The sequence below is a fragment of the Tachyglossus aculeatus genome, chromosome X1, assembly GCF_015852505.1.
Source record: "Tachyglossus aculeatus isolate mTacAcu1 chromosome X1, mTacAcu1.pri, whole genome shotgun sequence".
In the NCBI taxonomy this organism is placed as follows: domain Eukaryota; kingdom Metazoa; phylum Chordata; class Mammalia; order Monotremata; family Tachyglossidae; genus Tachyglossus; species Tachyglossus aculeatus.
The window spans coordinates 75,608,753-75,631,913 of NC_052101.1; the positions used below are offsets into that span (position 1 = coordinate 75,608,753).

At 41.1% G+C, this 23,161-nt stretch overlaps 1 protein-coding gene across 5 annotated transcripts in view; it reads left to right on the plus strand.

Moving 5' to 3' along the window:
• TASOR (transcription activation suppressor) overlaps window positions 1–23,161 on the plus strand; it is a 57,219-nt gene that overhangs the window by 15,370 nt on the left and 18,688 nt on the right. For all 5 annotated transcript variants that reach the window (XM_038771986.1, XM_038771988.1, XM_038771987.1 and 2 more), the window contains exons 5-16: window positions 1,754–1,826; window positions 3,303–3,394; window positions 3,946–4,107; window positions 4,284–4,411; window positions 5,815–5,846; window positions 6,757–6,862; window positions 11,214–11,317; window positions 11,406–11,509; window positions 12,741–12,813; window positions 12,895–12,966; window positions 17,698–18,387; window positions 22,373–22,818. In XM_038771986.1, coding sequence (XP_038627914.1) covers window positions 1,754–1,826; window positions 3,303–3,394; window positions 3,946–4,107; window positions 4,284–4,411; window positions 5,815–5,846; window positions 6,757–6,862; window positions 11,214–11,317; window positions 11,406–11,509; window positions 12,741–12,813; window positions 12,895–12,966; window positions 17,698–18,387; window positions 22,373–22,818 — 2,082 coding nt within the window. The remainder of the gene's footprint in view (window positions 1–1,753; window positions 1,827–3,302; window positions 3,395–3,945; window positions 4,108–4,283; window positions 4,412–5,814; window positions 5,847–6,756; window positions 6,863–11,213; window positions 11,318–11,405; window positions 11,510–12,740; window positions 12,814–12,894; window positions 12,967–17,697; window positions 18,388–22,372; window positions 22,819–23,161) is intronic.

The following is a 23,161-nucleotide window of genomic DNA, read 5'->3' on the forward strand; positions in this document are numbered from 1 at the left end:
AGATAATTCAATCCATTAATTACACTTACTTCGTATTGCTAAATGAAGAAGTTTATTGGGATAATCAGTTTTTCTAAGTTCACAACTTTCCTTGGACCAAAATTTGAATACATTTTTAATCTTTGAGATTTGATGTTTCTCTGAAGTTACTAACCCATGATGTGGATGCTAGAGATGATACACTAAGCTCTTCACACCAGTTTTTGTTTTAGGTTAATCGATCAATCAGTGGTACTTATTGAGCATCTACTGTGTGCAGAGCACTATACTAAGTGTTTGGTAGAGTATAGTACAAGAGTTTGTAGACACGTTCCTTGCCCATAACGAGGGGGATTCAGACATCAATAGAAATAAATATTTTATAATATGTAAGTGCTGAGAGTGGGGTGAATATCATGTACTTAAAGGGTACAGTTCCATGTGCTTAGATGATGCAGAGAGGGAGTAGGGGAAATGAAGGCATAGTTGGGGAAGGCCTCTCGGAGATGTGCTTTTAATAAGGCTTTGAAGGTGAAGAGAGTGACGATCTGTCTTTCATGAAATAGGACGGAAATAGCCCTTTCCTTGGCTCTGGCAGTCATCTTGAAAACCCAAAGGAGCCCTAGAGCTGGAGAAGTGAAATTCCAGGCCCCTGGGGCTCTGTGACCCTTATCACTGGCTCAGGGTCATGCTTGGCTGGCTATTCTTGGGTTTGTCCAGTTGCTTTGGCTTACGCCGTTACCCTTGAATTCGGTGCTGTTCTGGTCCCCCTCACTTGGCTTTACTTTGATGGCACAGCACTGGGTGGTACTTGAGCAGATGGTACAGGCTACAGCGGTGCTGAAACCCATTAACTGTGCAGTCTCAGACACCACTGCAACAAATTTTTATCTCTTACTTTATCTCATCCTTATTCCTGATGTCCTTTCAGCAATGAAAATCATGCCACCGAAGCTTGAGGAAAAGTCTGTCCTGAGTCTCAAGGATATAGGAAAAAGTAGTCTCAGTAAAGATAATTACTGTATTCCAAGCATTTATAATTCAGTACTCCCAGGTCTCTGATAACATGGAGGTTGTGTTCTTATGAAGGCAAACTTGGGCTGTTGGGCTCACTCATCCTGTTGCCACATGCATGCACACAAGCATTTTGTTTGGTAGTGCAGTGTGCTAAGCCCAAATAAACTTGTGTTGTCAGAACATGCCCTAATCATGGTGTTCTGTCTAAGAGAGGCACTATGGCAAACGTACATATAAAGAGAGCACTTAGCAAGGTCACCACATTTATGAAACTTTTCTCAAGAGTTGGAAGAAGCAGCTTCAGCAACGTCGCCATCTTTTGTGGGAAGCGCTTCTTGGTTTTTTCCTTCCTTTTAAAAACATTTCGCTACTTCCAGTTTTTCCCTTAAAGGGGATACTCTGCGGGTGAATGGGTAGGAATCCAAACTGTATGCTGTAGCTCAGCACTGGCAAGAAGCAGTGTTCCTCAACTTGCAAATGGGTAGATGCCTTCTACATTTAAAAGCCGTAGGGAAGCCATATAAGCTTAATTGCCTTAATTATTAGAAAGCACTACATGTGTTTAATAGCAGTGGGTTAGTTATGTGAATTTATTTTCACACTGAAATTCTATCATAACGTATTAACCAAGAAGTTTTCAAGGAATGTAATTCTGGACCTTAAATTGCTTTGCATTTATAGGTCTACAAATGATCCATTTACTTTCCATCATGGATTTTGTTATTGTTAATGTAAAATATTGTTTTGTTTAATTTAGGTGCAAAGTATATGTGAAAAAGGCTTACAGGTGGGACAATCCAAAGTAGCAATTCTTGGCAACCCATCCATGGGTAACTATTTTTATTTTCTTATTGTTTACATTTGACTGATTTTTTTAAATTATCATTTTCAGTATGTATTATTGTTCATGTTCTTGCAATTAGTTTAGACTGTCTTACAGTGCACCTGGGAAAGGAATATAGTACCTATCTATTTGCTTTGATACCAGTTTTATCTTGGATTAGTAAGAGACAGTAACTGCAGCCATTGCAACCTTTGATTATCTGATGGTCTGATTAAATTAGAAAGAAGAAGAATGGGCAGATTCAGGGTGGTGAGGGGAAAGATGGAATCTTCATGTCAAAAGCTTTGTGCCCACAGTCTCAGCTAGGGAGGACCCCAGAACTCCTGTCAAGAATGAGTCTTAGAGTCATTTTCTTCATTAGCACAATTAAGCACACTGTGAGATGTGAAATACCAGTTTCTAGTTGCTGAGGAAAAAACTGTGAGGATTAATTAGGCACAGTCTCTCCCTACCCTTGTTCAGCTCATAATCTAAAATTGGGAGAGAAAATGCACACAGAAAAAAAATCTAACTCAATTCCCAGTAAAGCTTACTCACTCATAATCAATGAAGTGCTTCAGGAACAATTCAAACGGGTATCAGATAATAGCCTTTTTAAGGAAAACTGCCTGCACAGGGCTTCAAAGTAATAACTATACACTGAAATTCAGAAGAAATAAAAAGGCTGCATAGCTGCACCTCATTTTTTTTTCCTGTGGCTGCAGAGGGAAATGGGGACAGTCTGTCTCTTGACTGGTTGCAGGAGAGTGTGGGGAATGGCCAGGACACAGACCTCACCCTGCCATCAATCAATGGTATTTATTAAGCATTTACCATGCTTGGGGGAGTACAGTATAACAGTTGGTAGACGTGTCTCCTCCACAATGAGCTTATAGTCTAGAGTTGGGAGGGTGCCATGTTTGGGACCTGACTTTGTGAAGATCCTGCACTGCATGGACTGCTCCTTGCTTCTTTGCTGTGGTGCATTGTAGAATAAATGCAATACTTGCAATTATATATATATATACATTTATACGCACACACTTGCTTACATTATATAATGAATTGTTTTACCATACATAAACACAATTCACTGAAGGAAAAATTCAGAGCTGTAATGCTTAGCTCAATGCTAGGCAGAGTCCAGTGACTGAGAAGTGTTCACATTTTCTTGCATGTCACATTTCCATATTTCTTTTTTTAAAACTGAGTTTTCAGAAGGGGAGTGTTCTCAGTTTTTGTAGTCTTCCGAGAAATCACTGCCTCTAAGATTCAGGAACAATATTTGGAGATTTATTTTCTCTTTGCCTTATTAAATAGCAGCTGTGGTATTAAATGCCTAAGGTGTGCCTAGCACTATGCTAAGCACTGGGGTAGAAATAAGACAATCAGATCAGACATGATCCCTGTGTACTGAATCTTGCTCCAGTGTACTGGATTTAAATGTTAAAACCATCACTAAGCCTTCTGCTTCCTCCACTAGGTATTTACCTTTCCAAGTATGCTGACTTATTACAAGCTAATCCTTTGGAACCTGGAGCAACGGGTGATGTTGTTGTTTTTAAAATAATAAAGGTAACACTGAATTTCATTTACCAAAGGTAAAAAATTGGCCTGCGTTTTCAGTTCACTTAAGTCCCAGAAGGTTTTCTAAATGCTACAGAAAATGAAAAATTTCCCTTCTCTACTGTTTGGTATTCACATTTTATAAAATACATCAACGTCTGCCAATGAAAGTGCAATTTATTAAACACAGAACTAATGAGACTTATCGACCAGTTGCTGTGCTCCATTCCACTGCAAAAGAGTGAAAGAGAGGGTATGGAGGTGGTACTAGCATAGTTCAGTGACTAAGATATTAACTGGATTTTATTGTAACTAGGCAATTCAAGTTCTTTTGTTTGGTGCCTCACTCCTTTGGACCTTAGCCTATCAGTACAGTATTTTGTTCCAACTTTTGTTTCTACACAATGCTTCTTTGTTCCTAGGTGTTTTTTTTTCTCTTTTCCCAAAATGTTTGGGTTCTTTTCTGAGAGGTGATCTGTAGAGAGGATTGATCTTTAGCACTACTAGTGCAATAAAACTGCAGCATATGATCTAACTACTAAATTTTTGATTTATTTTAGGGGAGAATGAAAAGTGTATATGATCACATGGGTGTAAAAAATCTGGATTCAACAGTGACTAAAAGTGCTTTGGATCCAACACCGAAGCATGAATGTCACGTGTCAAAGAGTGGTAATAGAATTACTTCACTATTGGCTTACAGAGCATTTGAACTTACTCAAGTAAGTGAATTCAGTTTTCATGTTTTAGATAAACTGTGAAATTTCTGAAGGTCCTTCAGTTTCTTAAAATTTGTGAATGTGTTAATTCTTAAACTTAGCCTTGAATAAAATGTTGTGGCAGGAAAAAGTTGGTCAATTTTGTCTTGATAATTAATTTGGCCTTTACTTATTTTCAGTATTATTTTTATGAGTATGGTTTTGATGAGCTCAGACGCAGACCAAGGCATGTTTGTCCATATGCCGTTGTATCATTTGCTTATAAGGATGATATCGTACAAGGTCCAAAGTTTTTGCCCTCATCAAGGTAAGATGAAAGAAATTGTCATACTGTTTTCACAGAAGGGTCTTTGACCAATTGTTTTTATGGTGTCCATTGACTCAATTTAATGTTACAGCTAAAATAAACTCTAAAACTTTGCTTATAAAAAATTGGCAATTTCCTTCTCTTCACAATTTTTTGTAGTATTTAGATATATCACAATTTAGATTGAGCTACTCTAATATGAAACAGCCTATTTCATGATTCACTTCAACTGCTGTCTCTACAAAGATTATTCCCAAGTCTACCTCTTCTGCCCTGATCTCTCTCTTTCTTTGCAGTCTTGCATTTCCTCCTGTCTTCAGGACATCTCTACCTAGATGTCTTGCCAGCACCTCAAACTTAGTATGTCCAAAACAGAACTCCTCATCTTCCCACTCAAACCCTGTCTTTCCTGGACTTTTCCATCTCTGTAAACACCACCATCTCCCAGTCTCATAAGCCCCTAACTTTGGTGGTATTGTATATTCCTCTCTCACATTCAACCCACACATTCAATCTTTCACCAAATCCTGTCAGTTCTACCTTCACATCTCTAGAATCCATCCTTTCTTCTCCAGCTTACATCCTACCTTGACTACTGCATCAGCTTCCTCACTGACCTCCCTGCCTCCTTTCTCTCCTCATGCCAGTTCATACTGCACTGATGTATCATTGAATACCTCATTATCATTTTCCTAAAAAAAAATAAGTTCAGCCCATGTCTTCCCCATTCCTTAAAAACCTCCAATCATTACCCATCCACCTCCACATCAAACAGAAACTCCTCACCATTGGCTTTAAGGCACTCGATAAGCTCTTCCCGTACTCTGCCTTGCTGTTCTCTAAAGCCCTGCCCAAACCCTTTGTTCCTCCAATGCCAGCGTACTCACTGTACTTTGATCTCATCTGTCTTGCTGACCCCTTGCCCAAATCCAGTTTCTGGCCTGGAACTCACTTCCTGTTCTTGTCTGACAGACCATCACTTTTCCCACCTTCAAGGTCATCCTAAAATCACATGTCCAAGAGGCTTTCCCCAAATAAACCCATATTTCCTGTACCCACTCTCCCTTCTATCTTGCCCAGGCACCTAGATCTGTATCTCCCTAAACCCTTGATATTCTCCCCACCCTCAGCACTTATGTACATATCTTTATATGTACATATTCTGCCATTACCTCTATCTGACTTATTTCAGTGTCTGTCTCCCCCACTAAACTGTAAGCTCCTTGTAGGCAGGGATCATGTCTACTGGTGCTATTGTATTGTACTCTCCCAAGTGCTTAGTACAGTGCTCTGCACCCTCTAAATGCTCGGGAAAATACCATTGACAGATTGTTGCTCACTTAACTCAAAAATAAAATACCAGTGTCTCTGTTGAATGTAATACGGTTTTATATTTTTTTCAGATCAGTCAGCTTTAATTCAGATAGAAGTGCAGGTAAGTCTTATTAAATTTGATTTTTGGGAGTATACAGAATAATTTAATAGTCTGCATGGTGTAAGAATTAGAAGAAAGTTCTGTTTGATCTTATGGTTGATGTTTTCCGTAGTACTAAATGTGTCAGGTGCTGAAGCTGTCTACTTTTCAATGCGTGGAGCAAAACATCCACTCCACCCTCAGCCAGAAATAAAAATATCTCCCAAATTGTGCAGGTAGTTCATGATCTGATTAATAGACATGTCTGTGGTTTATGTGCATTTTGTCCCCTAAAAATAATTCATGAAAAATCCTATTTGTGCTCAAGAAATATATGTGGCCATATCTGCAGAATTTTCCCACTTGTAATGATGTAATTTCAGTTTCTATGGTTAATATATGTCACAAACTAAAGGCAGCTGTTTACATTTGAGCTGTAAACTAAACCATAGATCAAATGAATTGAATTGAAGTGAATGATCATGTCAGAAGGGACTTCAATTTAATCAGTACCATGGTTGCATAAAGCTGACCAGGCTATTGATCAATCTCACTTAGGTTTGTAATCCTAGAAAGATTTTAACAGCATTTTTTGGAATTATGAGTTACTAATTTAGACTTTTTGGCACGCAGTTATCGTTATTACATCTAATACAGCTCATACATGGGTAAAGTGCTCTAGGGCAATTTGTGCATTAATTTTTGTTCCATTAGAATTTTTTTTAGAAATTTGGATTCATACTATGAATTTTACCAAAACCAAAATGTCCCTAATAAATTGTAAATAGGAAGTGTGGGGTTTCTCACTTGTCCATTTAGGGCTTGTTGTGTGGAGGCCCCTTTCCCTCTTTCTATCATCACTACCTTTCTTTTCTGGTCATGGTTAAAGAATAAGTCAGATTTGATTGCTATTGCATTCTTTCTTGCATAGATAAACCTAATTACACCTTGTGGAGGGGACAGCTCTTAAATAAAGGGAAACTTTTGTGCTCTGCTTCCTTGAAGTCAGCAACCCGTGCTTTCCTACCCTTCAAGCTGTAAGTATTAAGTACAAATTGCAAATTGTGAGAAGATGGTTCTGAATAGTGAGTTTTAGTTCTTTTCAAACTCTAGGAAGAGTAAGGATATTAACTTCATTTTGAGTACAGAAGATCTGTAGAGAGTCGTATTGGGAGGAATTAATGAGGCTGAATTCTGTGGTCAGGGAGGTGGGTGTGCTTCCTCTCTCCTCTCTCTCTCTCTCTCTCTCTCTCTCTCTTTCTCTCTCTGTCTCTCTCTCTCTCTCTCTCTCTCGGCAGGAAACCTGTTCCTGGTTTAGGGTCCAATATGTTTGTTTCCCCTGGGGATGGGATAGAGCTGTGATCTGGAGCCCTGTTAGAGCTTCAGCTTTCAGCTTGACCCATTTTACAGTGAGGGATAATAATAATGGTATTTGTTAAGCACTTACTATGTGCCAAGCACTGTTTTAAGCACTGGGCAGGTTACAAGGTGATCAGGTTGTCCCACGGGGGGCTCACAGTTTTAATCCCTATTTTACAGATGAGGGAACTGAGGCCCAGAAAAGTGAAGTGACTTGCCCAAAGTCACACAGCTGACAGTTGGCGGAGCCGGGATTTGAACCCATGACCTCTGACTCCAAAGCCCGGGCTCTTTCCACTGAGCCACGCTGAGGGATGAAGTAGAGGGTCCAGAAAGCTGTGGGTGCACAGCTAATGGCTTCATCCCTATAATCTAAATTGTGTGGGATCCTGTGGACTCCTACCCAAAGATTGTACATATGACCCAAGAATCTACTTTCTCCCTTGTAGCAGGCCCCTCTCTCTTTCTGCAGGAGAAGGCTATTTTTAGCCCCTCTCTTACACAGACTCCAAAAGCTGCTACAGATGGAACCTGATGCCTATGGCCCATTTTTTGATCCTGGGAGGGGATCCAGGAAGCCCTGCTTGATGCCTACCTTGGGGTCAGAAATGGGAGCAGTGAGTTTAATACTCTTGTAGCCCATTTTCTGTTCTGGAAAGCCCTATTTTCAGACCTTGGACAGAACCCAAGCATTTTTTGTTGCTGTATGTTCTCTGAGCTGGAAAGAAGCCAAAAATAACTCCCTGCAGGGCAAGGAATTAGGCTCCAGAGAGCAGAGGTGATTCTTGACTCATGTTTCTGACCATCAGAGTTAAATGGGGTCTTGTGTACTCTTCCCTAGGAATAGAAAATGAAGGATGTGGGTTCCCCACAATAGATTCAATAGATTACTGCCATTGGTAATAACTGGTGGCTACTGCAGTTCCCTACTCAGTTTCTAACTAATTCTTGACATTTTTACCATTTGTTTTATAAACTATAAAAATAATGGAATTTGCGTGCCTAATGCTTAGTTTTTTTAGTAGTGAGAGGTTTGGTCATCTCTCTTATTCAACCTGATTATTCAGTAAGTCACCAAATTGCTTTATACCTTAAATTTGAATGAGAGCATGGGTGCCAGGGCACTAATGCCAGTGGAGTGATGGGGCTATCCCATCCCTCCTTGCTGACCTCCTTGCATCCTGTCTCTCCCTTTGCCAGTCCATACTTTTTTTTTTTAAATTGTATTTGTAAAACATTTATTATGTGTCAAATACTATTCTAAGCGCTGGGGTAGATGCAAGTGAATTAGGTTGGACACAGTCCCTGTCCCACATGGGGCTCATGACACGTAGCTTGGCTCCCCCAGTTCTTTGGTATGTCCACCCTGCCCCTTTCAGTGTGATGTGGGCCTGTGGGAAGCTGGTTCCTGGCTGAGGCTGTCTCTCTGGCCTTAGCTCCTTTCTTTTCTGTGTGCATGTATGTGTGTGTCTAGCTGTCTGCATGTCATCATCTGTAATTTTTTCTCCATGCCCTACCTCCTGGGATTACCCGCTCCAAGTGAGCCCATGCTTGAAATGAAAAGCTGGCACTCTGGCATATGAGTGAGATACTGAATACATGAGGCAAACTGATAGGCATTGGGAAAAAAAATTATCATTTTATGGTGCAGATATTAACAACTTGTTTTCACATTAACAAAGAGGGCTCTGCACATTGGACACCAGAAGCTAAAAAAGAGAGGAGCCGTTCAGTACCCTGGCTAGGACTTTGGCTCTCCAAATTCTGCTTCCATAATGTGTACTGACTCTTTGACCCAAGAGTCTAAAACCAGGTAGGCAGGTGGAAATCAAGATTCTTGTGGTTGGTGCAGAATTGGGACTCTGTCTTCCTTATGTGGATTGACACTTGTTCAGTAGGCACTTTCTCTAAGTAGAAATGTGATTAAAATATTTTCAGAAGACCCCTTCTCTTCTAAAATTATTTGCTTTGTAAGTAGTCTTCATTACTGATTTGGGGGGTGAGATTAGTATATTTAGGAAGGCTTCATTTTGTAAAAAAAAATATATATTTTAGGTTTTTTTATGTTTATGTCTCTCTGGTTGCAAAGTACACCTTCCTGAGCCCTCTATAATTGATTTCTTTTATCTACTCCAGTGCTTAAGACAGTACTTGGCATACAGCAAGCATTTAATAAACCAAAGGTATTTACTGCATTTTCTGTGTACCATCATTTTTATCAGGTGCCTGCTCAATAGATGAATTACTGGCCCAGAGAGTATCCCCTGTGCTCCATAACAGTGCATCCTTAAGTCAGCTAAAAACCCAGAGCATTTTCTGAACTGGAGTGACCAAGGCTCTGGATAGATTGGAGGCTTGCTGACATGCTCAGGGGATCCGGCCCAGCACAAGCCCATTCCTCTGTTTCCAGATCTGTGGGAGATTCCAGCCTCCATAGACTTTACAAAACATTAGGTAGCACCCTGGACCTGGGGCACCTATTGCTTTCCCAGGGTAGCTGAGGGTACCTCATAATGCCTTGGGGGCCAAAGCATCTCAGTCCTTGTGCCATTTCTTTGTGCCTTAAATAGAGCATCAGAAATAGAGCCCGAGGGCTTGAACTGACAGCTTTGTGCTGGTAGCAGAATTGTACTGCCAGTGCAGAGCAACTGCTGTATCCGTATGTCACACCTCCAAATAGTGCTGTCTTTCTACACACAGCGTCAGGTGAAGAGCAATTTTACTACTCTATCTCTGTCCCTTACCTCCTCCACTGGGTTTTATTCTGTTTCTCTGTTTGGGTGGGTGAGAGAACTCATTCCCTTTCTAGAGCCAAAATTTGAACTAGTTTTTTTTTTTAAAGAGTTTATTAAAATATTATTTCTCGGGGGCTTTCATTTTTGGTTTTGTTTCTATTTTACATGTCACATGGGCTTGCTTGATTTTTATTGGAAGGAGGTTAATTCATGTAGTTCTAATACATTTTGCATTGATTATGAATTATTGTCCTCTAGTGTATTATAAGGCTAGAATAGTCCCTTCCATGTCATAACAGCTTGCTTGTTGGGGGACACTGACAGAGTCTCCCATAAAACTGTTTCTGTGTTTTCATAAGTTCTTGATGCCAGGCTAAATAATTCCTGGCTCAGCTGGTATATATATTCTGCCTTTTCAGAAAGTCATATGTTTATTTTTTCTTACCAAATATCTTTAGAGCAGAATAGCATTAGCTAAGACCCAAATTTCAAGTTATTTACATGGGTGATCTGTCACAATTTTAAACACCTACTATGTCCAGAGCACTGTACTAAGAGCTTGAGCAAATACAGTAGAGGTAAGATGTGATCTTTGCCTTCAGGTAACTGACAATTTGAAGAGAAAACAAGTAAACATAAATGACCTACAAGTAGAGCAAGAGGGAAGACATAGATGTAGCTTGTACTAGTAAGGGAAAACAAGTCAATGAATAAATTGAAAACGTAGACATGTACATTAGTGTAAAAGGTGGCTTTGGGGATGGTATGAGCTGTAAGTGGGTTTTCTGGAGGAATGTAGTTGATTCGGATCAAGATTCGAGTGGATTTGGCATAGGGGAGGAATTCCAGGCAAGTGGGAGTTAATTATAAGGCACGGTGAGGCAGTTATTTTGGGAGGAGCCAGAAGCGTGATCTGGGGTGAAGCAAATGAAGGGAGCATATATGTTAGAAGGAGGTTGTTGGTGAAAAACCTTAAAGCTACTGGTCAGGGTAGCTCTTGAGGATTTCGAGGAGTGGAGAGAGACTTGGCCTGAGTGACATTTTAGGGAAATGCTCCTACCAGCAGGGTGTAGGTGTGGACTGAAGAGGAGACAGGTTGGAGGCAGGGAAACCAGTGAGGAAGTTAATGCAGTAGTCTAGTTGAGATGATGAGAGCTTGGACCAGGGTGGAGAGGAAGGGGTGGAACTGAGAAATAGTGTAGATATTGATCAATTTTGTGGTCTTATTTAATTGCTTATTTTATAAGTATTACAATGAGAGAAACCTGTTACTACTTGAAAATTTCTTTTTTAGTCCTGAGAAGCTAAATGTTGACACTATTATGAGCATTGAACACCTGAAACAGAAAATTCCATCAGATCTGTTTTATAAAGAAACATACCTAGGTGCAAAGGAAGGTAAGGTAAAATATTTTACCAAATATTCTCTCCACCCATTTGCTCGAGAATTAAAGAACCAATAGGTATTTTCTTTTCTTTAAACCAGTATTGAAGAGTGGAATGTATTGCAGTCTTTATGAAGTTGTGGAAAAGACAAGAACTGGAAGTAACTTGGAGAATTTAATTCAAAAACTAGAGAAAGAAAAATTAGTGAGTGGAAAAAATTTTTAATTTCTTCTTTACAATTGTGCAGAGTAATGAACAATGGGGAAAAACACCACCGGAGACTTGTGCAGTATCCACAAGGTGTTTTCTTCGTCCTCCAACATTTGAGCAACTATTGGTTGAAGTTCCTGTAAGAGAGTGGAGTGGAACCCACAACTGCCTGACCAGTAATCCTCTATATCTGAAGCAGGCATAGCTCTCTGCTCCTTGATTGTCCACTTGTAGGAGAAGGAGCATGCTCACTTCTACAGGATTCTTAAAGTGTATTAAAAACCCATTGGATTATGTGTTTATTGGAGTGGTGGAGGAGCTTTGTGTTTGATAATTAGAATCATCCGGAAGGCAGTAAGTTCCTTATGGACCGGGATTGTATCTACTGTCAGTTTTAAAGCACTCAGTCCACTCATCCCCTCCTATCTTTGCTGATTTCCAATTAAATCCCAGATCCCGTACTTCGCTCCTCCAATGCCAGCCTACTTGCTGTGCCTCAGTCTCATCTGTCTTGCCCCTGAGCCCTTGCCCACTTTTTCCTTCTGGCCTGGAACTCCCTCCCCCTTCATGGCCAACAGACCACTACTCTCCTCACCTTCAAAGTCTTGCTAATATCACATCTCCTCCAAGAGGCCTTCCCCAACTAAGCCCCCTACCTCCTCTCCCCTCTGTCTCGCCTCTGCACTCGGATCTGTACCCTTTAAGTACTTTAAGTACACCCCACCTCAGCCCCACAGCACTTAGTACATATCCATAATTTAACGTCTGTCTCCCCCTCTAGAGTGTAGTAAGCCCCTTGTGGTCAGGGAACGTTCCTGCCAACTCTATTTCACTGTACTCTCCCAAGTGCTTAGTACAGTGATCTGCACACAATAAGTGCTCAATAAATACCATTGATTGACCTTTTCAGAGTTCTACTGTTTACCTGAATCTGGGACTTTTGGAATAAGTTTCTATTAGCATATCATCCAAATAATTTAGGCCACAAAAATCCCCACTATATTTCAAATGTTGGTTTCTTTGTGCATGCATGTATATGAGGAAGGGATTCATTTGGCCTAAATGATCTGGTCAATAAATTAGTTTAGACTGGTCTTGCAAGGTGCAGGGGGTTCCTTCTAATGTTCTGGGACACAGAATAATACATAGTGTATAACAGTGAATAATAGGACATCTGTCTGTCTACCTACATATTTATGTATATTTTTTTATCCTGAACATGTAGGTCCTTGTTAGACCGCTAGGAGACAGAGGCTATCTTTTCTTTCTCTCTCCTTGTCAGATGCCTTCTCCATATGGTAAGTTTTTTTTTTTTTTTTAAAGCAGTTCATTGAAAATATACAGGATTCCCAATCATGACTTCTATTTCGTTTTTTTAGAGCAACCGAACACCAAGTCCCACATCTTACATGCATTGTTTCTCTTTCAAGAGCCTAGAGGTGTAGTGAATCGTAAGTGGGTTTTTTATTGACTATATTAAAAAAACTCATTGATTTCTCCTATTTTAGAATTCATATTGATCATCCCCGTACCATCTCAGGTAATTCTTCTGGCTGCAGTTCCTTGCCCCTTTGTCTCTTCCTTCACTCATATACCTCGTGTTCGGCCAGTAGTATCAGTTTGGGTCAGGGGGGTGGTCAAGGTGGTTTAAAGTGTCAGAACCTGACCAAGATTCCATCCCAACTGCCATCAGTGGGCCTGGTTCCTAGCTGCCTGCATATGGTGAGGTTTGGTGGTATGGGTGAGTATTGAGGCTGTGGAGTTGTCTTTATCTGCTGTTCAGTTTCCTCTCTGTTGAACAGGCTGGCAAATGCTTTTCAGAAAACTAATTTTTCTGACTTTGTCCAAAAGGAAGAATCTGGGTGATTGCTTTTCTTTTAAGGATTTACCTAAAACTCATGACTGTAGATCAACGAAGAAGCTTTTACATAGGACACATTTCACAAGCATAATTTGAGTAGCAATTTGAATAGTCATTCACTTATCTGGCAGTTGTTAAGCAAGAATTGTTGCTCAAGAGATCCACGTTATTTATAATTTATTTAGAAAATCTACCATAAACTTTCTTGCAGTGGAAAACTTCATAAAGTCCTCAAGGAAGCAGGTCATAGAATGGGCTGCAAACCATCTTTTGCCAAAGAAGGTAGGGAGAGGAGAAGTGTAAGGACTGCTATGGTATTTAGTCTAACAATGGGTTTGGTCTATATTCTTCCACTTATAGGCTTGCGGTTTGTCAAATATTGAGGGAATATGGTTAGTCTTTTGAATGACCATACTTCGAGTTACGACAAAGGGCTCACGTGGAGTTTCGAAATTACACCCCATTCCAGCTTTACAACACATCAGTGACATTCTCTGTGTGCCTCTGGTACTTGGTTTAGGTGGTGGGAGGCAGGGGAGGAGATGGAATAGTGCATGGGAGTTATGGGGAATTAAGGAAACTGTTTTCTAAGCCACAGTGGGAGGAGAAGGGGGAAAAATGATTAAAGAAGGTGGGGTGGAGAGTTGGAACTTGAATGGGTGGTGGGGAGGAAAGGCTACCTGATCTCTAGAGAGAAGTAACCCATCCATTTTACTTCCAGTGGAGTAAAAGTTAGCTCTCCTGTTGTGGAACCCCGCCAACTGAATAGAAATATGTTAAATGCAATTATATTATTGATCTGTAACTGATAGAGATTAGAATTCTATGTAGGATACTGATCTTGGTTCAGGAGCTAATCCCCTTTTCATACCATTATTCCTCTAAGAAAATTGGTTCTGAGTTATAATATTTCAATTTAAAATGTAGTTTTCTTGACTAAATTGTATTGTAAGTATGAGGAGTGCCTTTAGAGGGTAATATAACTAGGCAGTAAGCAGCGGAGGGTGGGTGGGGCTGTGTCTCTGGGTTCCCTTTGAGACTGAGAGCAAGCTTTAGGTCTTTTATCCCAAATCTTTGAGAAGGGAATGGAAGATTGTATCTGTAATTGTATGGCCAAGGAGTAGAAAAACCCAGAGTGGTAGGCTGTGGAGACAGAGTAGTGGTGGCTTATGAATGCATTTGTTATGTTTCGAGGTTTTCCTTTTATTGGCCTTGCTGTGTAACAAGCTGCAGGTAGGGGCACTGGGTACTTGAGAAGGGAGATTATAGACACCAAGTGGAGGTCAGTGAACCCAGGAGTCGATGATTGAGCAGAAGGGAGAGCAGAATTTTGTAGTAGGTGAGGGCAAATGAAGTGAAAGAAGTAGGCCTGGTTCCTGGATTCCTGCTCTGCCTATTATTAAATAATTGTTTGGGTTTGACACCTTTCAGGATTCCTCTTGTTCCCCCTATAGGGTTTGCACGTTTCACATTAGTTTGAGACAACTCCAGGTCAACTGGAGTTTTCTCAGCCCCAGTTTTGACTGATAGTAGACTGTGTGATTTGAATCCTATTATTCAGCTTCATACCTGATTGAGTCAGTCCTCAGAGTTTGCTTTCATACCCTGATTGTTCAAGAGTTTGTTTTTTTTTTCAATTTAAAAGAAGAAACTGAACCCCTCCAGTTTCAGGATTCACCTAAAGTGTCCTACCCCTGCCTTATTTTTGCTTTCCCTGCAATACACACAGATAAATGGAGGCCAGCCTGCAGCAGAGCAAGTGACAAAAGAAAAGAGCTCTGGCTTCAAGGCTGGGAACACTGAGCAAGTCTTCGTTATCATCTGCTCTAGCTTCTGCCTAGTGCTTTCCATATCTGCTCGTATTAGCTACCATAGTTGGCTGTACCCACTAAAATCAGTCCCATTTATTTGAATGTTTAGCACTAATCCTAATCTTGGGATTGGTGGGCACTCTGTCATGTCATAACTCGTGTCTACAATCAGTGGTATTTATTGAGTACTTACTGTGTGCAGAGCACTGTACCAAGCTCTTGGGAGAGTCAAATGCAATAGAGTTGACAGACACTTTCCCTGCCACAAGGAGCTTACAGACTAGAGGGGAAGACAGACATTAAAATAAATTATGGATATGTTTGTAAGTGTTGTGGGGTTGAGGGTGGGTGAATAAATGGTACAAATCCAAGTGCAAATACCATGCTCTGTACAAAGTAAGCACTCATTAAATATAATTGATTACAAGGATGCCTCAGAAAGAAGAGGCATTTGGAGAAAAGAAGGCTTAATCGGGGAAGGCCTCTTTGAGGAGATGTGATTTTTAACAAGGGTTTGAAGGTGGGAACAGTGGTGTTTTGGCAGAAATGGAGGGGTGGGAGTTTCAGTCAGAGGGAGGATGTGGGCAAGGGGTTGATGGTGAGATAGAGAAGATTGAGGCACAGAGGGTAAGCTGGTATTAGAGGATTGAAGTGTGCGGGCCAAGTTGTAATAGGAGGTGAGGTGGGAGGGCACAATCTGATGAGTGATATAAAGCTAATGGTAAGGAATTTCTGTTTTATGCAGAGGTGGATGGGCAAACACCAGAAGTTTTTGAGGAAAAAAGTCTGGGCAGTGGAGTGAAATAAGGACTCAAATGGGGCGAGACGTAGGGAGGCCAGTGAGGAGACTGATGCAGTAGCCAAGGCAGCATAAGACAAGTACTTGGATCAGTGTAGTAGCAACTTGGATGGAGAGGAAAAGGTGGATTTTAGCAATGTTGTGAAGGCAGAACTGAGAGGATTTGGTGACATTGAATATGTGGGTTGAATGAGAGTAGTGCCATGGTTAAGGCTTCTGAGATAGAGAGGATAGTGGTGTTGTCTATTGTGATGGGAGGACAGAGTTTGGGTGGGAAAATGAGTTATGTTTTGGGTATGTTGAGTTTGAGTTGTTAGAGGGCCAGTGGTAACAAATTCCTGAAGATAGGAGTAAATGTGAGACTGCAGAGAAGGGGACAGATCGGGGCTGGAGGTGTAAATTTGGGAATCATATGCATAGAGATGGTAGTTGAAGCCATGGCAGCAAGTGAGTTCTCCAAGTGAGTGGATATAGATGGAGAATAGAAGGGGACTCCGAACTGAGCCTTGAGGGACACCCACAGTTAGGGGGCAAGAGGCAGAAGAGGATCCTGTGAAAGAGATGGAGAAGGAGTTGTCAGAGAGATAGGAGGAAAACCAGGAGGACAGTGTCAGTGAAGCTAAGGATAGGTAATGTTTCAGGAGAAGGAGTTGAGAGGTGGAGGAAGATTAGGATAGAGGCTGTCTGATATGGCAAGAAGAAGGTCATTTGGTGACTTTAAAGAGGGTGATTTCTGTGAAGTGAAGGGCAGAAACCAGATAGGAAGCGGTCAAGGAGAGCATTGGCAGACAGGAAATGGAGTCAGTGGGTGTAGACAAGGCACTCGAGTTTGGAGAAGAATGGAAAGGAGGGAGATGGGGTGGTAACTGGAGGGAGTTTTTAGGGTCAAGGGAGGGTTTTTTGGGGTTTTTTAGGATGGGGATACATGGGCATGTATGAAAGCAGAGGGAAAGAAGCCATTGGAAAGTAAGTGGTTCAAGATGGTGGCCAGAGAAGGAAGAAGGAAGGGGACAAGTGTTTTGATAAAGTGGAAAGGGATAGGATCAGAGGTGCAGGTGGAGTGGGTAGATTTTGAGAGCAGGTGGGAGATCTCCTCTTTAGATACTGCTAGGTAAGATGGGAGAGTTGAGGGGTGCAGGAGAAAGGAGGGACTGGAGATTTTAGGGTGATCACACCTGATGGTTTCATATTTATCAATGTTTTCACCAATTCCTAATGGGTAAGAGATGAGAGGGGTGCAGAGGAGCAGGGGGTTTGGGAGGGAGTTAAATGTCCAGAACAGCTGACACAGGAAATGTGTCTAGAAGTCATAAAGGATGGAGAACTATTGTTGTCGGGTGGAGAAGAGGATAGAATTTAAAGCATGTGAGACTGAATTTAAGATGGATAAGGTCAGCCTGGTAGATGGACAAGATCAGTAAGTGTTTTGGCTAGAATGCTGTTAGGGAATTAGGTAGCATTCACCTGACAGTGTGAGCCTATTTGGATATGGCATTTTATGGTGTATGAAGAAATAGTTTTTGAGCCTGCACATATATGTACAGGCCTGTAGTGTTGGCCTATACAGCACAATTTTTCCTTAATATGTGGTTGTTTACAAGAATGCAAACCCTCGGGATATAGGGGAACTGGCTGTTCTTGTCTTTGAAAACCTTTCCCTCTATCAGATATTCTTAATTGGTAAAAAGGTTTTATTTTTTTCTCTTCACAGCACTGAAAGGTTCAGCTAAACCAGAACCATATCAACACAATGAGGCTATACCAGACATCACGAAATGTATTCAAGCCATCCATTTTGCCTTAATTCGGTGTCGTAAGGACACTTCAGCCGATTTCAATGTTGTTGTAGCAAAATATGTAAATGAATATTTTAAGGGATGCTTTGGTTCTGATAAGTATAGAGAATTTGTCATGTATCCATATGAATCACGGCTGGATGATAGAAAATTCTTATATTCTGCACCAAAAAACAAATCCCATATTGACAGTTCCTTGCGTAACTATATCTTTGGGTCTGATGCTTATCAACTTCGTGTTGACAAAGTAAAAGAACTGATGGAAGAAAATAAGAGAGTCCATCAGTTCAGTCCCATTTCAGATTATGAAGGCACAGAAGAAAATGACTTTTCAAAAATTGTATCTCGCAAAAGAAATACCTCCAAAAGTGAAATTGAGAAAGATGCAAAGCGGAAGCCATATTTTTGTGGGGATTATGATCAGGAAAGGCTCAAAGAATTGATAAACTTAATTCAGTGTAGGAAAAAAAAATCAGGTGGAGAATCTGATACAGAAGATAATAGGAACCTAAGTGGTATGAAGAGGAAACTGGAAAATCTTCCTGAAAATGTGAGGAAGCTCCAAAAAACGGGTGATTTGTCAGAAAGCTGCCGCCAGTATGAAGGTGAGAGATCAAATTCCTAAAGTGTAAGTTGATTAATTGTCGTACTTGTTAAAGCACTTACTATATGCCAAGCACTGTTCTAAATTCTGGGTCTCACCTCCACAACATCACCAAGATCTGCCCTTTCCTCTCCATCCAAACCACTACCTTGCTGGTTCACTCTCTCCTCCTATCCCAACCGGATTACTGCATCAGCCTCCTCTCTGATCTCCCATCCTCTTGTCTCTCCCCGCTTCAGTCAATACTTCACTCTGCTGCCTGGATCATCTTTGTGCAGAAACGCTGTGGGCATGTTACTCCCCTCCTCAAAAATCTCCAGAGGCTGCCTGTCAACCTACGAATCAAGCAAAAACTCCTCAGTCTCGGCTTCAAGGCTCTCCATCACCGCGACCCCTCCTACCTCACCTCCCTTCTCTCTTCCTACAGCCCAGCCCACACCCTCCGCTCCTCTGCCGCTAACCTTCTCAGTGTACCTCGTTCTCGCCTGTCCCGCCGTCGACCCCCGGCCCACCTCCTTCCCTTGGCCTGGAATGCCCTCCCTCCGCACATTCGCCAAGCTAGCTCTCTTCCTCCCTTCAAAGCCTTACTGAGAGCTCACCTCCTCCAGGAGGCCTTCCCAGACTGAGCCCCCTTTTTCCTCTCCTCCTCCCCATCCCCCCGCCCAACCTCCTTCCCCTCCCCACAGCACTTGTATATATATTTGTACAGATTTATTACTCTATTTTCCTTGTACGTATTTACTATTCTATTTATTTTGTTAATGATGTGCATATAGCTTTAATTCTGGTTGTTTTGACGATTTTGACACCTGTCTACATGTTTTGTTTTGTTGTCTGTCTCCCCTTCTAGACTGTGAGCCCGTTGTTGTGTAGGGACCATCTCTATATGTTGCCAGCTTGTACTTCCCAAGCGCTTAGTACAGTGCTCTGCACACAATAAGTGCTCAGTAAATACGATTGAATGAATACAAGTTAATAAGGTTGGACATAGTCCCTGTCTCACATGGGATTCACATTCTTAATCCCCATTTTACAGATGAGGGAACTGAGGCCCAGAGAAATGAAGTGACTTACCCAAGGTCACACATCAGACAGGTGCCAGATCCAGGATTAGAACCCAGGTCCTTCTGATTCCCAGGCCTGTGTTCTATCCAGTAAACCATGCTGCTTCCCATATATAGCTGGCTATATAGCTGTCCTTCATTTTTGAAAATAAGACCCTATTCATGGGTGAAAATCTGGCTGAAAAGTTGGATGCGTGACCACTCTGCCTTGCCATGTTGTTTGCGCTTAAGGATCTGCTCCACAAATGGGTTTGTTCCATACAAGTCCTGTCTCCATTTTTGAGCCAGCCTGTCTTTTGATATCCTGATCTTCATGAAACCTTGGCTCACGGAGCACAACCCTGTTGACTCTTCATCCGTTTTCTTTCTGATATTGCATACAAGATAAAGTTTCACTGGATGTGGTCCTCTGGTGAATTGGTATTGAGTTGGAAGTAGATGACAGTTAAGGCACCTTTTCTAGCCCCTCCCTCATTCACTGGTGATCAGCGCACTATTAAATAGTGTAGCTCAAACACCAGGGTGTTGCCAAGATTGCCTGCTGATCGAATACCTCAAAGTGCCTGTCTGCATAGGACTCTTAATAGGCATCCCTAAATAGCCCTTACTGCTACGGCTTTCTAAGTTACCCAAAAGAATCACTTAAAACATTTTAAATAATTAAGACTCCAGTGGATTGCAAGGTGTGTGTGCTTGCCACATTCAACAGTGGTGTTAAAAAAAAATAAAATAAAAAAACAGATGAGGATTAAGCATTACCTGCTGCCACTCCCCAAGGGTGCACAGAAATGCTCTGTCCCACTGCAACCCTTAACCACGATCTGTTGCCTTGCAGTACCTTCTGCACATCACAGGGCCGTTGGGTGTTTAAGGATTGAAGCAAGAGCTGTGCTCAATTCAGGGTCTGGCCAAACTTTTCCCCGCCTTTAAACAGATGTGAAGTTTCAGGGGAGCAAGATTTTAAAGTTCTTTTGGTGGGCATGTTTGAGTTATGCAAGGAGAGAAGGTATTTTGGAGTTTTGTAGATTCTTTTATCAGTGTCTGAAAAGTAACAAAATTTGGAAAGATGAATGATAGAGACGTGGCCTAGTGGAAAGAGCATGGGCCTGGGAATTAGAGTCTCTGGGTTCTAATCTCCACTCCATCACATACCTGCTGTGTGACCTTGGGTAAGTCACTTACTCTTTTCTGTGCCTCAGTTCTTTCATCTACAAAATTGGGGCTAAATATCTGTTATCCCTTCTATTTAATCTGGGAGCCCCATGTGGGACTTAATTATCCTGTATCTACCCCAGCGCTTAATTCAGTGCTTGGCAGATAATAAGCACTTAACAAATACCACAATTATTATGATTGTGGGAACCTCTGCCTTCTGATTTTTGGGTGGGGAATTGAGTACTCATGGGAAAGTTTTTCTGACTGAAGTTCAGGGTTGCATCTTTTCCCAGGTAGAGATGGGCTCTTCTAAATGGATTTTAAGGGGGCAGTATAAACTTAAAGAATTGGAAATTTGCATTTTAGAAAGGTGTATTTATCTTGTGTGTATATTCATTATCATTCTGCAGTTACTCTTAAGATATTGGAAACGTCTTACAGCCTTGTATAATGTTTTAAATATAACTTGTTTCAGGCTCATCTCTACACTATACATTTATAGTATAGCATACACATGGAATTTAAGCTGTGTTGTGTGTGTGTGTGTGTGTGTGTGTGTGTGTGTGTGTGTGTGTGTGTATCATGCATCTCTATATTATTCAATACAACAGTTGGTGGACACGCTCCCTGCCCAGAATGAGCCTACAGTCTAGATTTATATTATGTTAAATTCTAGAATTAGAATGAGAAGCAGCTTGGTCTAGTGGAAAGAACACTAGTGGAAAGGACCTGGCTTCTGGCAATTGTTGGCTGTGTAACCTTAGACAGGTCACGTAATTTCTATGCCTCAGTTGCCGTATCTGTGAAAATGGGGATGAAATTCCTGTTCTCCCTCCTGTTTAGACTGTGTACCCCATGTGGGACAAAGACTGTGTCTAATCTGTTTAACTTCTATCTACCCCACGCTTAGAACAGTGCTTGACGCAGAGTAAGCGCTTATCAAACACCATAATTATTATTATTATTGTAAAAAGGGTGAAAACACATGTTTATAGGCCCACTACCTTAGACTACCTCCATGGTGGCCTACCCGCACTGAATTCTCTCCTACTTTTGATTTCTTCCATCTTTTGGGTATCTTCTATATTTGTAGACCCCAAAAGCTGGAATTTGAGGTCAGGTAGTTTTGTTTTGTTTTTACTGCTTTCAGGCCCAATTTGGTCTGGCTTTGTTCCCAAACTTCCTTTAGCGGAAAATGCTTGACTTTTACATGGAATTTAAGCTAATTTTAGCAACATGCATGCCAGAACAGGGAGTGAAAGTGAAGATGGCTAATAAGAGTAATGAAGAGTGAAGGGGGACAGTCTTTAAAGGAGGATGAGAATTGAAAAGTGTTCCCAGGGAAGAAGAGGAGAGGTGCACAGTTGGTCAGAAAGTACTAATAGACATTGTTTACTTTTTGGGGAGCTCTTAAACTGCTTTGACAAATTAAATACAAATTCACTGTTACTGCTTCCTGGTATATTTAATCTCCAGGGAATAAGTACTTCTAAAATCTTTTATTTGGTCTTTAAATTTGTCTTGCACACTTTAGCCATGTTGCATCATTTTTGCTGGTTTAATAGTATCTTTTTGGCACCTAAATACCAACTATTTAGATAAAGCTAGGTTCTGAGTGAGGAAAATAAAATGCTAAGACTTAAATGACAATTGTAAATGTACACACTTGCTGTCGTACTCTTAACAAATTCATATTTTTAAATTTGTCACTGATAAACATTTTTTCCTCTCCTCTCTTCTTCCCACCTTCCCTTCCCTTTCCTAAAGGGGGCTGTTCATCAGACTCTCCACAGTCTGTTTTCTCACTTATCAGTGGACTTGGCGGACACGATACCGACATGAGACAGCAAGATATTTCGGACTCTGGCGTTACTGACACACATGGACTAATTAAATTGCTTTTAGAAACTTTAGCTAATGGAGGACAATTGGATTCATCTCTGGCCCGTTCTGTCAGCCAAGCCTTAGGATTGAGTGCCGATGAGTCATATGAAGATCTGAGGCAAAGATACGAATATGAACCTATTCCTATGAAGGAAAATGAAGAATATGGACAGCTTAGTGCTGCAAAAGTGGAAAATGTGAATTTTAAGGATCCACATTGCTCAGAAATGTTGGAAACTGATACATTGTGTTTGAAATATCCCATTGATGTTGACTTAAGGGTTTCTTCCAGCAAAATAGGGACCGAACTTATTCCGCAGTTGAAAGAAGTAAGCACTATTATAAAAAAAAAAAGGAAAAATGCTCTCTTAATTGGATCTCTCTTGATACAGAGTTATTATTTAGGGCTGCTTGTAATGGTGAAAAAATTATTTATTTTGAATTCTTCTTAAGGAAAGTAAAGATGCATCCTCCCTCATGTATCATCATTCACCATTTGTTGCCTGCTGCTCTATTTTCCCACCTCTGCCTCACCTAGTACATGGCCTTTGTGATAAACCACTTTATGATTGTGGCAGGGATTTCCCACACGGAATTAGCTGGCTTCTCTAGCCGTTGTCTCTTCCCTTGACAATGAACTCCTTTCGTCTCTCTGACTGGTCTCCTTGACTG